At 36.4% G+C, this 12,365-nt stretch overlaps 1 protein-coding gene across 4 annotated transcripts in view; it reads right to left on the bottom strand.

Moving 5' to 3' along the window:
- ZFAT (zinc finger and AT-hook domain containing) overlaps positions 1–12,365 on the bottom strand; it is a 97,503-nt gene that overhangs the window by 30,831 nt on the left and 54,307 nt on the right. For all 4 annotated transcript variants that reach the window (XR_012672245.1, XR_012672246.1, XM_075141124.1 and 1 more), the window contains 4 exons: positions 11,732–11,819; positions 7,704–7,853; positions 5,588–5,761; positions 511–599 (listed from right to left, as the gene is read on the bottom strand). Coding sequence is in view for 2 of the 4 variants with exons in the window: in XM_075141124.1 (XP_074997225.1) it covers positions 511–599; positions 5,588–5,761; positions 7,704–7,853; positions 11,732–11,819 (501 nt within the window). In the remaining 2 variants the exon portion in view is untranslated. The remainder of the gene's footprint in view (positions 1–510; positions 600–5,587; positions 5,762–7,703; positions 7,854–11,731; positions 11,820–12,365) is intronic.

The following is a 12,365-nucleotide window of genomic DNA, read 5'->3' as shown; positions in this document are numbered from 1 at the left end:
TATCTCTAATCTAAACGCTTCATAGAAACATTACAAAACTCTTTCCAAGACACGTTTCAGATAAATGGGGTGTTTTCAAATTAATTCTCTTCAATTTTCTTCAAGTATATGAACTCATCTATAGTACATGAGATTGGCAAACTTTCAGAGAAAATTAAGGTGGGCAATGAAAAGTGATGTATGGGATTCGCTTTCCTACTTCCATAGGACATTTTAAGGTACATATTAGATTAGTTCTCGCAAGGACTGACAGTCAAAAAACCCAATAATGTTTGTTTTATATTGCAACATACATATATTTTTGGCAAGTAAAAGATACTAATTACAAATTGTCCACGAACAAAATAACCCTATCTCAAAAGTCTGAACATAAAGTCAAAATTCCCAAAATATTAAAATGTTAAGATGCCATAATTGTCACCAAACATGTGCCAGTTTTAAAACTGTTGTCTGAAGTTCCATGTATTTCTAAATGACTTATCAATAAGCATGATTTATATGTTTTCTTACCTTAAAAGAGACATGTTGTTCCATATGACGTAGGAGCTGTGGTTTTTGGGCAGCTGTATAGTCACACACTGTACATTTAAACTGCTTTCCTGAAATAGGAATAGAAAATGGAATAACTTCTTTCTATTTAAGTTCAGAAAACTACTGATTATATTTCCTCATAAAAATGATTTCCAAAATGCTAAGAAGGAACAATGAACAATACTAGAAGTCTGGCACTTGCTCTGCAAAATTTTGGTTAAATAGAGCTAAGAGCAGAGTAAGGAAGAAAAAAGGCTCGAGTGTCATCTTTAAATTATAAGCATTAAATAGTCTAGATGCTCCTGGGATAGCCACTTGGGAAAGAAGAAAAAGAATCATTACAGTGCAGCCTAAATGGAAGTAGAAAATCAATTATTTACAACTCCAGGGACAGTTATTTTGCTATTTGTAAAGCAGATTTGAAATTCTTAAAACACAGATGTTTGGTCATGTTCACATGTTTTTACCTACTTCTGTCCCAAGCACTGAATTGTTATGATTCAAATATATTTAAATTTTCTTGGTTTTTCCACTTTAAGTTTTCTTGATGTATTTCTGGTAGGGTATGACATGACCTATTATTTTTACCACAAGATTTGTATTTAGCACTACTCTTCCAATAATGACTCAAACTATCATAAAAGAGTTTTCTACACTGGCTTAACCCTGGATACAGGGAGAAATAAAATATGCTATAGACAAAAATAAGATTAGAACGAATAATAATACAGTGGGTTTTGTGTTTTGACCTTTCACTTCTGCTCACGCAATTTTAAAACAATGGGCGCAAGTTGTTCCATCAACATCAGACTGAATGATGCCTGCTTGCCTTGTTCATCATGACATTTTGTCCTTTGTCATCTAAATCTCTGCAGTAACCCTAAGTCTCACATACAGTCACATAAGGCAAGAGAAAGCACGTACTGGAACTAGTTCACGCTTTATATGTGGTGACTTACACGCTGGTGGCTGCCAAACACTAGGGATAATGGGTAGGTTCCATGACCTGTTCTTTGAGAGTGCTGACTCATATTTCTTTATTTTAAGTAGGCACAAATTTTCTCAAAATGTATGGCGTTAAAGTAACTGTTGGACTTCTACTCTTCTGCATCAGAGTGGACCAGAAGAAGGGTAAAGACAATGGGTGCATATTTGCATAAACATTGCTTCTTCAGAGACCAACCTGAAAAGTCATTGAAAGATTTGAGACAGTCTCTGTCTCTCGAGCAGACTGAAAGTCTGCGTTGTAAGCAGGTCTTCTACACAACATAATGTAATTAAATAGAGTCAATGCAATTTATATATATTGCTTTGTGGAAAAAAAATTACTTCTGTTCAGAAGTATCATCCAAAGAAAGGTATTACTTTAAGTTCCACAGACAAGACATGATACTTGAAATTTCTTTATACGACTGTGAGCTTTCTAGTCAGGCATCAATAGTGAAGGTACTAACCCTCCAACCTGAAATAGCAACAATAAAATTGAAGAACAATAACTGGAATTTCAACTAATGAAAGCTGACACTCAGAACATTCAGTCTAAAATACAGTCAATATTTTAAGAGAGGGCATGATTAATGACTATGACAATTTACTTAGAAATCAGATGGATGCCCTGTCATATAAAGTCTTTAAATCAAGTCTGCTTAGCCCTTCCTAAAAAGATATACTACAATCCAGTGGAAACGTAATGCAAAATTATTAGATTAAGTTATGGCCTGTACTCTGCAAGAGATCAGACTTCATGATTGTAAGAGTCTGCTTTTGGCCCTGAAATATTAGTCTGAGTCCTTCTTAAGGCAAGACAGTCAGAATTTGTCATGATGTATTTTTAGGATTCTGTAACAGGAATGAATCCTCTCTGACATTTTTGAGAAACGTCCGTTGCTGTTTGTGGCTTTGCAAAGAGTGCATATTACCATTCTGTAGGTGTACTGGTTTTGGCTGGGATAGAATTAATTTTGTTTGTAGTAGCTAGTATGGGGCTATGTTTTGGATTTGTGCTGAAGACAGTGTTGATAATATAGAGATGTTATTGCTGAGCAGTGCTTACACAGAGTCAAGGCCTTTTCGGCTTCTCATGCTCTACCGAGTGAGAAGGCTGGAGATACACGAGAAGCTGGGAGGGGGCACAGCCAGGACAGCTGACTCAAACTGGCCAACAGGATATTCCATACCATATGACGTCATGCTCAGTATATAAACTAGTGGAAAGCTGTCTGGGGGGCCACTGCTCGGGGACTGGCTGGGCATCGGTCAGTTGGTGGTGCGCAATTGTTTTTCATTTGCATCACTTGTCTTTCTTGGGTTTTATTTCTCTCTCTTTTTGTTATCTTCCTTTTAATTTCATATTATTATTATTATTATTTTATTTTATTTCAATTATTAAACTGTTCTTATCTCAACCCCTGTTCTCACTTTTACTCTTCCGATTCTCTCCCCCCTCCCACTATGGGGGGGGAGTGAGCAAGCGGCTGCGTGGTGCTTAGTTGCCGGCTGAGGTTAAACCACAACAGTAGGTTTCTCTTACTTTCCTTTCAAAGCATTCTCTCTCCCAAATCTTTTTTCCCCTTATGATTTAAAATAACACAATTTCCTTCCTTTTATTCTCTGGGTTTCATACTCCCTCTCTCCATATTTTGTCTTTAAGATTCTATCAGTCCTGCTACCTCCAGCCAAATTATAAAGTATATTAAATACAGAAAGACTTCATTCCTATATTAAATGCCCATGGCTGGCAAACTGTATTTGACTGAAGTGGAATAAGTATGTACTAAAAACTACTCCAAAAGCAAAAGAACCAAAAGGAAGGATGGAGAAATACAATACAGAATATTCTGTATTATCCTGAAGAGATCAAGTTTCTTTAGATTCTGGATCTTGCTCAAAAAAGTTACAAGCATTTTATACTAAGTGTGAAAGTTTCCATAAAACACAGCTAAGAAAAACCTTAAGACAATTTCTGATATCTCATTAAAATAACGAAAACCAGGTTTTCTGGTTTATTTCTAATCACAAACAGTAATAAGCCTGGCCTATGGAATTGTTTTCTATCATGCCACTCTTGAGAAGTCTCTCTTCTGGAGAAGAATAAAGCAGACAGAAAATCACTTTATATTCCACCGGCTAAATTGACCTTGCAGGGCTGATATTTGAATAAAAATTGCCTGGATTCATAAGTCAGGAAGACAAGACTCATAAATAGCAAAACATCTTTCAAATTCATTTATTTGTGAAATAACTGAAGAACACTAGATGTGCACTAGTAAGAACTTTTGAAGTGCTGTCACTATAGAAAGGGACACTGGGCAAAGAGAAACTGCCAGGATTCAAGAGGCTGAAAGTCCCTTGACAAATCATACACTACATTCCTGGTGACAAATGTTATCTTATTTTTCACAAGTGTTTGAAATGCATGAAGAGTTTACTGGGGTGGACTTAGTGAGGAAAATTACTTAAGACTCCACAGACAGCGAGATTCTGTTTCCACTGGAGCCAATGGCAAAACATGTTTTCCAAAGGTACAGGGAATTTCCTGGAACACTTTTGGAAGCGTAAAAAACAAGGCAAAAGAGTGTAAGTCTTGGATTTATTTGTATCAGTCAAAAAGGGAGGTGCATCAAAAAGGAACATGCAGTCAGCTCAAGCAGTGCATCATATTGCAGAAGATGATGACAGTTTGAAGCCAGATAAAAAAGGCTCCTTGTAATAACATTGCCTCTAGAGTCAAGGTTTCAGCCTGACCTAGCAGTAAATGATAAGAGAATATAGCTCCTTGCATGCAATTAAATGTTTAAAACTAACTTCACACCTTTAAACCAAATCCAGACAAGGCTAACTCCTGCACAATTATAGTGCTATTCCTAACAGCGTCAAATTTCAAAGCAGCCTCAGCTGAACTGCAATAATTACCTACACACATATATATTTTGTTCAAGAAATAGAACCAACTCACAGGTAAAAACAAATTAAACTTTCATTGCTGAATTTCACTATTTGGACATGCCAGATGGTGAAAACAAAACAGAAAGGTTTTGCAATTAAACCCCATGCAGGGATTTTTTTTACAGCACCATAGAAAGAGACCTTTTTTTTCCCTTTATAGTCTGATCATGCTCCAAATTTCCTTTTAATTCAAATACAACCTGCCTCCTTCTCCCAGCCAGGAATCAGCTGAGGATTGCATTTGATAAGTAAAATCTTGATTCTTGCATATAAAGTTTAGATGTATGTGCAACACCTGCTTGCTATTGACCAAGTAATTTCAAAATATTGAAAGTACTTTTTGAATAACGAGTGATTTACTAACTCATGGTAATACTGCAGTAACTTTGGTAATACTACAGTAACTATATGCTTCCTATATTATGTATCGTATCAATGTAAAAGGGATCATCTCTTTCTCTTATACATACAGATATAAACATACATGTACAACTTACTCTGCTAAATCAATTACTTCAGTTTGATAATCACAGAGGCATAAAGTATTATGGTGTCCCAAATTTTGATATAAAAGATGATATTTTTCTGGATTTGCATCTCATTTTTTCTGTTATCATCACAGAAATATTCAAATTATGGACCAAATGCATGTGCTGCATGTGTTGCCTATAGAGAATACATGCTCAGGCTTGCCACTGGCTGACTAGACCTGGGGACACAGAGCTGCAGCAGCCTTGCTTCTGTCGGACTACTGGATTTGGCAACTCCTAACAACATTCTTACAGAAGAAAGTAGTAAGAGACTTATCCACGGAACTATTTGTATTTCAAATTTCTATTGAGATCAACAATTCTGTGTAAGAATATAAAGGGATATAAAGCCAACACAAAATTTCAGAAAAATCGTGTATTCCAGAGACAGCTGTCTTTCTCTCACAGAAATTAATTTTGCAAAGTTTTGAATTATTTCACAAACAGTGTCTCCTGGGAATAAACAAAATTGGTAAGTAGCACTTAGTGTTCAAAAGAAAAATGCTTGTTAATAAGGTCCTATAGTACAGCCAGTATTTATTGCCCTAAAATAAACTTGGATTTAATAAACATGCACTTACCATCAGCAGTATGAAGGAGTTTATGACTCTTCAAAGTGCCTTTTGATTTGAACTTCTTCCCACACATATCACAAAGGTGAGTTTTCTCAGTGCTGTGACGATTCATATGGGCTTTCAAGTTACTCTTGCTGCGAGTGGCATACTCACAGAGAGAACATTTGAAGGGTTTGACACCTAAAAATAAAAAAAATATACTATGAAACAAACAAGCTGTACCTTTTGATGAGAGGGTGGACATTTGCTTGGAAGAAATTTCAGATCATGTGAGCAACATGGACAACTAGGTCAACATTTAAAATTTGGATATCTACATTTAAGAAATTTCATCTATAGCTTCTGTGTAAATGATACCGAGCTCTTGACAGCATCATTTAACTTACTAAGAGAAAGGAGGAGTTCTTTTAGAATTAAATACTTCCCTATTGAATCCAGGTGCTGAGTTTAACCAAGCAAATACTAGTATCTTGGTCCTGGTGTGTCCATCCTTCATTTAAAAGCAGAATACAGACTACCTAAGTTGATGCCTAGCTGGTGTACATACCCAATCTCCCTCTAAAAATCTTCATATAACTATCATTCTCTATTTACTACAATAAAGAATGAAGAAAGCTGTTTTAAGGAGGACTGGTTCATTAGGTACTTAATATGTAAGCAGAAGTTAAATGTGCAAAGCTGTGTTTTGTTGTTAATTAGTATCAGATCTGCTAATGGCTCTCGCAGTAGTACTTTCCCCGCTCCCGCCTCAGTAAGATGCAAGCACTTACAATTTCACTTCTCTGAAACAGTCCAAAGCACGTAATAGAGAGATGCACAGTATGTCATCTAGCAGAAGGTCTACAGGAAAAAGTAAATCCTTCAAAGAAAAGTTGAATAAATCTGAACTGGCAGAGTAGTTGAACAGTTTCATGAGGCTCTGGCAGTTTTAGATTGATGTTCATGACATTAAAACTAGATTTACAAGCATGAGGAATTATAGCCTACGTTAAGTAGACTTGATTGCACACTTTGACTTGGGAGTAAATTTCTATTCACCTCTTCCTCCTGCTAGTTACATGAGATGAGTTCCAAGTTCTCTTGGCAGAATAAACAAACTGTATCTATGGAATACACAAGTAATTGCTCTAAGCCTACAATTCTGCATCACCTAAACTCCTTAATGGAGTAAAGGCTACTGGAGAGGACCACTACTACTACCACTAGTACACAGGCAGGTAAGCTCATAGTTAAAGCATTCAAACAAATACGCAGTACTAGTATAAATGTCTGAACTATCTGCATGGGAACAAACACTTTGGAACCAAAATACCAGTTTGGGAGTACCAAATCCCGTTATCCCCTTTATGCAGAGGGATGGCTAAAGAATCCAAAATAATGCTCAAACACCATAGGCAATCTGTTCCATAGATTATTAACCAACAAAAGAGCATACAAGAGTGTAACATCCACCTGTTATAAAAACAGACAGATTGGGTAGACAAAAGATTTTACTGGGCAGATTTTAAGTTCAAGGGATTTTTAACCTGCATGTTGCCATATTACTGGAATTTCTCTCTAAGAAGTCATAGATACGACCAGCATTATCTTATGGGTTTTTCATCACTGTTTATGTTCGTGTCAGCTAGCTGCCATGCTTAGTATGATTTAATTAAAATACACACAGAATTTATATGTATACATCAAAGCAACTGGATTTCCATTGTTTTACTAATAGATTTCCAGACCAAGTATTTTTGGACAAATGTGAAAAGAGCAGCAGTTATTCATGAGAAGATACAGAGAATTACTTGTTTTAAGAGACTGAGCATGTATTTAATTCACTCCTCCTTACTCACATTTATTATAGAATACTTTATAGATGTTTATGAATGTGTTTTGGAAAAAATTGAATCAGAAACTTATGAATTTTATAAAACATTTAAGCTGTCTATTCATGTTATGAGTGTACAGTTCCTATGTGACCTGGAATCTGAATTAAACTAATTATTTAACCTCTACTGTAGCTTAAGGTTTTTGATTCAGGTATAGCAATAAATTTGAATTCCTTTTGTATGTCAGCAAAGCTTGTGTGGAATATGAGACCGATTATATGCCCAAAAGCTTAAAACCAGAGTTTTACCTTCATGAGCCCAAATATGACGTTGAAGGTCTGATCCATTCTTCATAAAATAAAAATCACAGTAGGGACATTTCACAGCTCGTTTTCCAATAAGTCCTTTCAGCTGAACTCTTCTGCCAAGAATCTCAGAAATAGTAGTCATTGAAACCTCTGAGAGAAATGTAAAAGGTAATAAAAACCAGAAGGACATGAGGGGATTTGTTCTATAAGTAATATTGAAGAGCTAGATCCTGATTCACTCCAACTTTTTAAAAGCTCTACTTCCCCTACTGCCACTCAGATAAGACCTGAGCAAAGAACGTAAGGATCTTTTTTCCTTTAGGGCTTCTAGGATGTTCTGTCCTTTCTCTCCTGATCTGTGAACTCAGTGTCCCCACTGCTTGGTTAAAAAAAAAAAATTTAAGTATAAAAAAAACTTGGGTATGCCACTGGCTTAGAAATCATTTTCCAACTATGAACTTTCCCAATAAGCTAATTTGGCATTTTTTTCTTCAATATTTTCGAAAGACTTTATTCAAGATTTCACCCCATATTTCCAGATGTCAAGGATCTGAAGACAATTCACTTCAGCCACAGCTATAGTGATCAGAATGCTGAATAATCAGAAATTTTAAAGGAAAAAACAGACTCACAGAATAAATGCGATTGGAAGGGCCCTCCAAGGTCACCTGCTCCAAGCAGGACCAACTTTGGAGTTCCAACTTCAAAGTCGCATCAGGTTGCTCGGGGTCATATCCAGTCCTGTTCTAAACATATCCAAGGATGGAGATTCTACAACCTCTCTTGGCCCATTCCAGTGTTTGACCACCTTTACATTCAAAATTATTTTCCTAATTTCTAATCAGAATTTCTTTGCTTCAACTCATGTCCCTTCACTGTACAGTTCCAAGAAGATACTGGCTCTGTCTTCTTTTTAATCTCCTATTAGATAGCTGAAGGCAGCAACTAAGATTCCTCTCCTAGCCTTCGCTTATTCAGACTAAACTCAACTCTCTAAGTTTTTCCTTCATACGATCTAATGTTTTGGTTGTCACAGTGAAAAAGCGCAAAATAATGAAGTTTAAAATAAAACATCCCAAACACACATAATGAAAACATTACCAAATGCTTTTAAAAAATAAATCCAATTACTCAATGCTTTTCAGACAAATAAAATTCTAAATATCACGACTCAATGAAAGTACAGCACTCATACAATCAAAATATAAGACATGAAAGCTGATGACTTATTATGCCCAATATCTTAGAAAATTTGAAAGTTACAGTCTAAACTTAGATTTTTACCAAATTTGAACTGTTATACCTAGTCTCCTGATGATTGGTCCCAGAGTGGAATCAAAAATCCTGCCTGAATTCATATGCACAAGGAAAACAACCTCAAAAGGGAAATACAAAAGCCCGTAAACTGAGCAGAGATATGTTCTAAAGTACCCAAAAAAGAAAAATACAGACACAAGTCTGAACCCTCATCTGCCTTCTATGGCTTAGATACTTCATTCATGATTGCAGGCTAGTATGTCTGCTCAGTAGGGATCTACGAAGGCTGATGCCTCTCATGTCTCAGGACTATTAACAAATATCATGTTAAATCAGACAACGATGAAAAGGTAGCTTCCAAGAGCTGGGACCAGAATCCAAGACTCCTCCTTCGCTGCTGAGTACCCAAATCATTTGGCAATAAAGCCAAGCTCTCATATCTCTTTGGTTTGAAATACCGCTCTACCAAAGTCTACAGAGATTTTTGTCCCACTGCCTTCATGGACCAGAATTCAACTCCTATTCTCTGCAAACCTGGAAGAGGAAGGAGTACTGTTTTATTTCATACTTTCTACTTCATGAAATAGAAGAGACAAGAGAGGGGTCATGCTGAATGATATTAAGAAAGGAAGAAGAGGGGAGCTCCAGAAATAGCATTTTAATGATAAATATGAAAGGGTTTCAGTTTAAATTAATTTTTGATATGTCATTTTAAAATTCAATTCCTTTTAACAGTATCCATTTTTCATTTCATCTTTATTCTTTTCCACTTACATTTTTAAAAACAATTTCATTCATTCCACTGCAGTACTTGATGGCTTATACCATCAGACCCCTCACATTTATTTGGCTTGTAATTAAGTATGTTGTATGAATAAAGGATTTCCTCCTGATTACAAGGCCAGCATGCACAGGAAAAAGATTTGTGCATTAATGCTCCTCCATATATTAAAACAGTGTTGTTGCTTAACTACTGCAAAGACATATCTTAGACGTAGTATTTCTTTAGTACCATGAGGATATATCTAATAAATCTGGTATTTTGCTTCTAAGTTCTATTTGCCTGCGATATATGAATTAAAAATGAGGACACAAAATAATCGGCTGTTCGTTTTTAACCTTACCTCTACTATAACCCAGAGTTTAAAGGAACCCACCTTCCTGGATCAAAAAATTTACACTATACTTTTAGAGGGGTTCAGATACCAAAAGAATTGTTCAAAAGTTTAAATGCATAAATTTAGCGTGTCAGGGCTCCAGAGTTAACTGGTATTTCTGGACCCCAGACACAGCAAACACTAATAATTCAGCAGTCAATGGACCAGTACAGACCAATGGCAACCTGTAAGGGTAAGTACATAATGTACTGCTAGTTCACAGATCACATTATTTAGGGAGGCCTCCTATACTCCCTGGCTCAGACAGCACGAAGGCTTTATAGGCACAGCTCTTGAGATTCAATTTCTATGCTTACTGGGTGACATACCTCCTGACTACAGTATAGCTCAGAAGCCTTTCCTCATCTCAATTTGCTGCATCAGACATGTCCGCTGATGTATGACAAGCCCTCCAACCACACTGTTGTAGAGTGGTCTGCAAATAAAGAGGTTTGGTAACTAAAGAGCTAAAGTGGGAGTTAGTCTGAAATTAAAGTGAAGGAAATTGTTTAAAACACGGGTCTAGCACTATCTAGTGGCAGTAGGAAGATAAGAAACTACCGCTTTACCTATTATGTTGTATTTCTGACAAAGACAAGAAAAGTTACATCATTTTCTTCCCCAAACTCAGTTTGAGCATGGCTGGTATTTTCTTTCTTAATATCACATTATGTCAGGTGATAAGTAACACTGTAGATGAGTTAATTAAAGTATGTTGGCCAATGCAGTCAGCTCTCCTTCATCCACGGTAGCAGTGGGCCTTTCTATCCAACAAAACACAGATACTGAGGAGGAAAGTATGGACACACCAATGTGGCTCTGCCGAGTTCACATCAGTCAGATTTAAATCAATCCCTGCACCAGTCACTTGAGCACTTTGGCATTGAATTCCCAAGATTTGAGAAAGGATTGTTTACTCAGGCACAGCACATTGACTTACCGCATTCATTTTACGTTGTGCTTGCACTGATAAATCAGGGCACTAGAATGCAAGGTATAAACAGAGTTTGAATGGACTGCAGTGGTTAGCTTAGATCCAGCCAGGCCTGTCAGCTCCAGTTTAATACCGGCCATACTATATCACAGCTGGTTCTAGTAAGAGCCTTGCTGCAGACTTCAGTTGGACCTGGAGGTAAAGCCCAGCCACACACTAACTGAGCATGCAGAGAGTCAGCTCAGGGACCTCTGCCTTCACATCAATTACCTACAGACAAAATAATGTGCAATAAACGCAATTCTGTCAGCTTATGTATGGCCAATGGGAATTTTATGTCTCATGGGTTGTTACAGGATGTCTATATGCCTAATTCCAAACTTCCCAATGCTTAATTTGAATTCACCTAGGTCCTCTTTTGGAAATGAGATCTTTGCCAGATGAAGACAGATTTCTCAGCACAATTACCTGATATACTCCACAACACACAAGCTGGAACAATAACTTTTTCCACTCTAAATTCTAACATCTGCAAACCCAATACAATTCTTACTCTAAACCAGCTAAATTAGACTTACACTCTTCTCTTTCTTTGGAATGTAATAACATTACACTGCTCACTCTAAACCTTTACCCATTTATTGCAATAGACTGAGACATTTTCCCTGATTTTTTCTTACCAGGGTGATTTGTCTTGATGTGAGATTTTATAAGTCGATCTTCAGAAAATGACTTCTCACACACAGGACAGGAATAACTCTTTTTATCCTTAAGTGAACAAGAAAGAAAGAAAGAAAGAAAGAGATTGCATTATCAGTCCACTGGTGTAATCACTATAGTCATTATTCAGTAATACATGGTGCTCAACAAAGTTATAATTGAACGTTCAGTTTTTAAGGAAAAAATGAAGGTATTTATAGTGAAATAAGTGAAGGAGAAATATTAAAGTATTCTAAGCACATCATTAATCCTCATGAATGAAGGGCTCCAAGTTACAGCACATGAGAATATGCACAATAAATGTAAGCGTTATCTTCTGACTGACTCTTTAGAGAATCAAGAGTCGAAAGACCAAGTCACATAACAGAAAAAAAAGTATTTGATATAAGCAGTAATATTCAGGTTTTTTTCATTTTTTTCACAAGTCCACCGTTCTGAAACCTAAGGATCAGACCTCATTATTCTGAAGACATCCACCAGTATGTGTATTTAGATTACTACTTAATGGCCTGAAATTGAGCAGAAGAGTTAACAATGACAGATGCCATTACTTATTCAGTGTCTACATTTCTAACTACTTTATAAATATTCAGC

The sequence above is a fragment of the Calonectris borealis genome, chromosome 2, assembly GCF_964195595.1.
Source record: "Calonectris borealis chromosome 2, bCalBor7.hap1.2, whole genome shotgun sequence".
NCBI classification, from domain to species: domain Eukaryota; kingdom Metazoa; phylum Chordata; class Aves; order Procellariiformes; family Procellariidae; genus Calonectris; species Calonectris borealis.
Note: the sequence above shows the minus strand (reverse complement) of the source record. Positions and strands in the feature narration are given on the sequence as shown.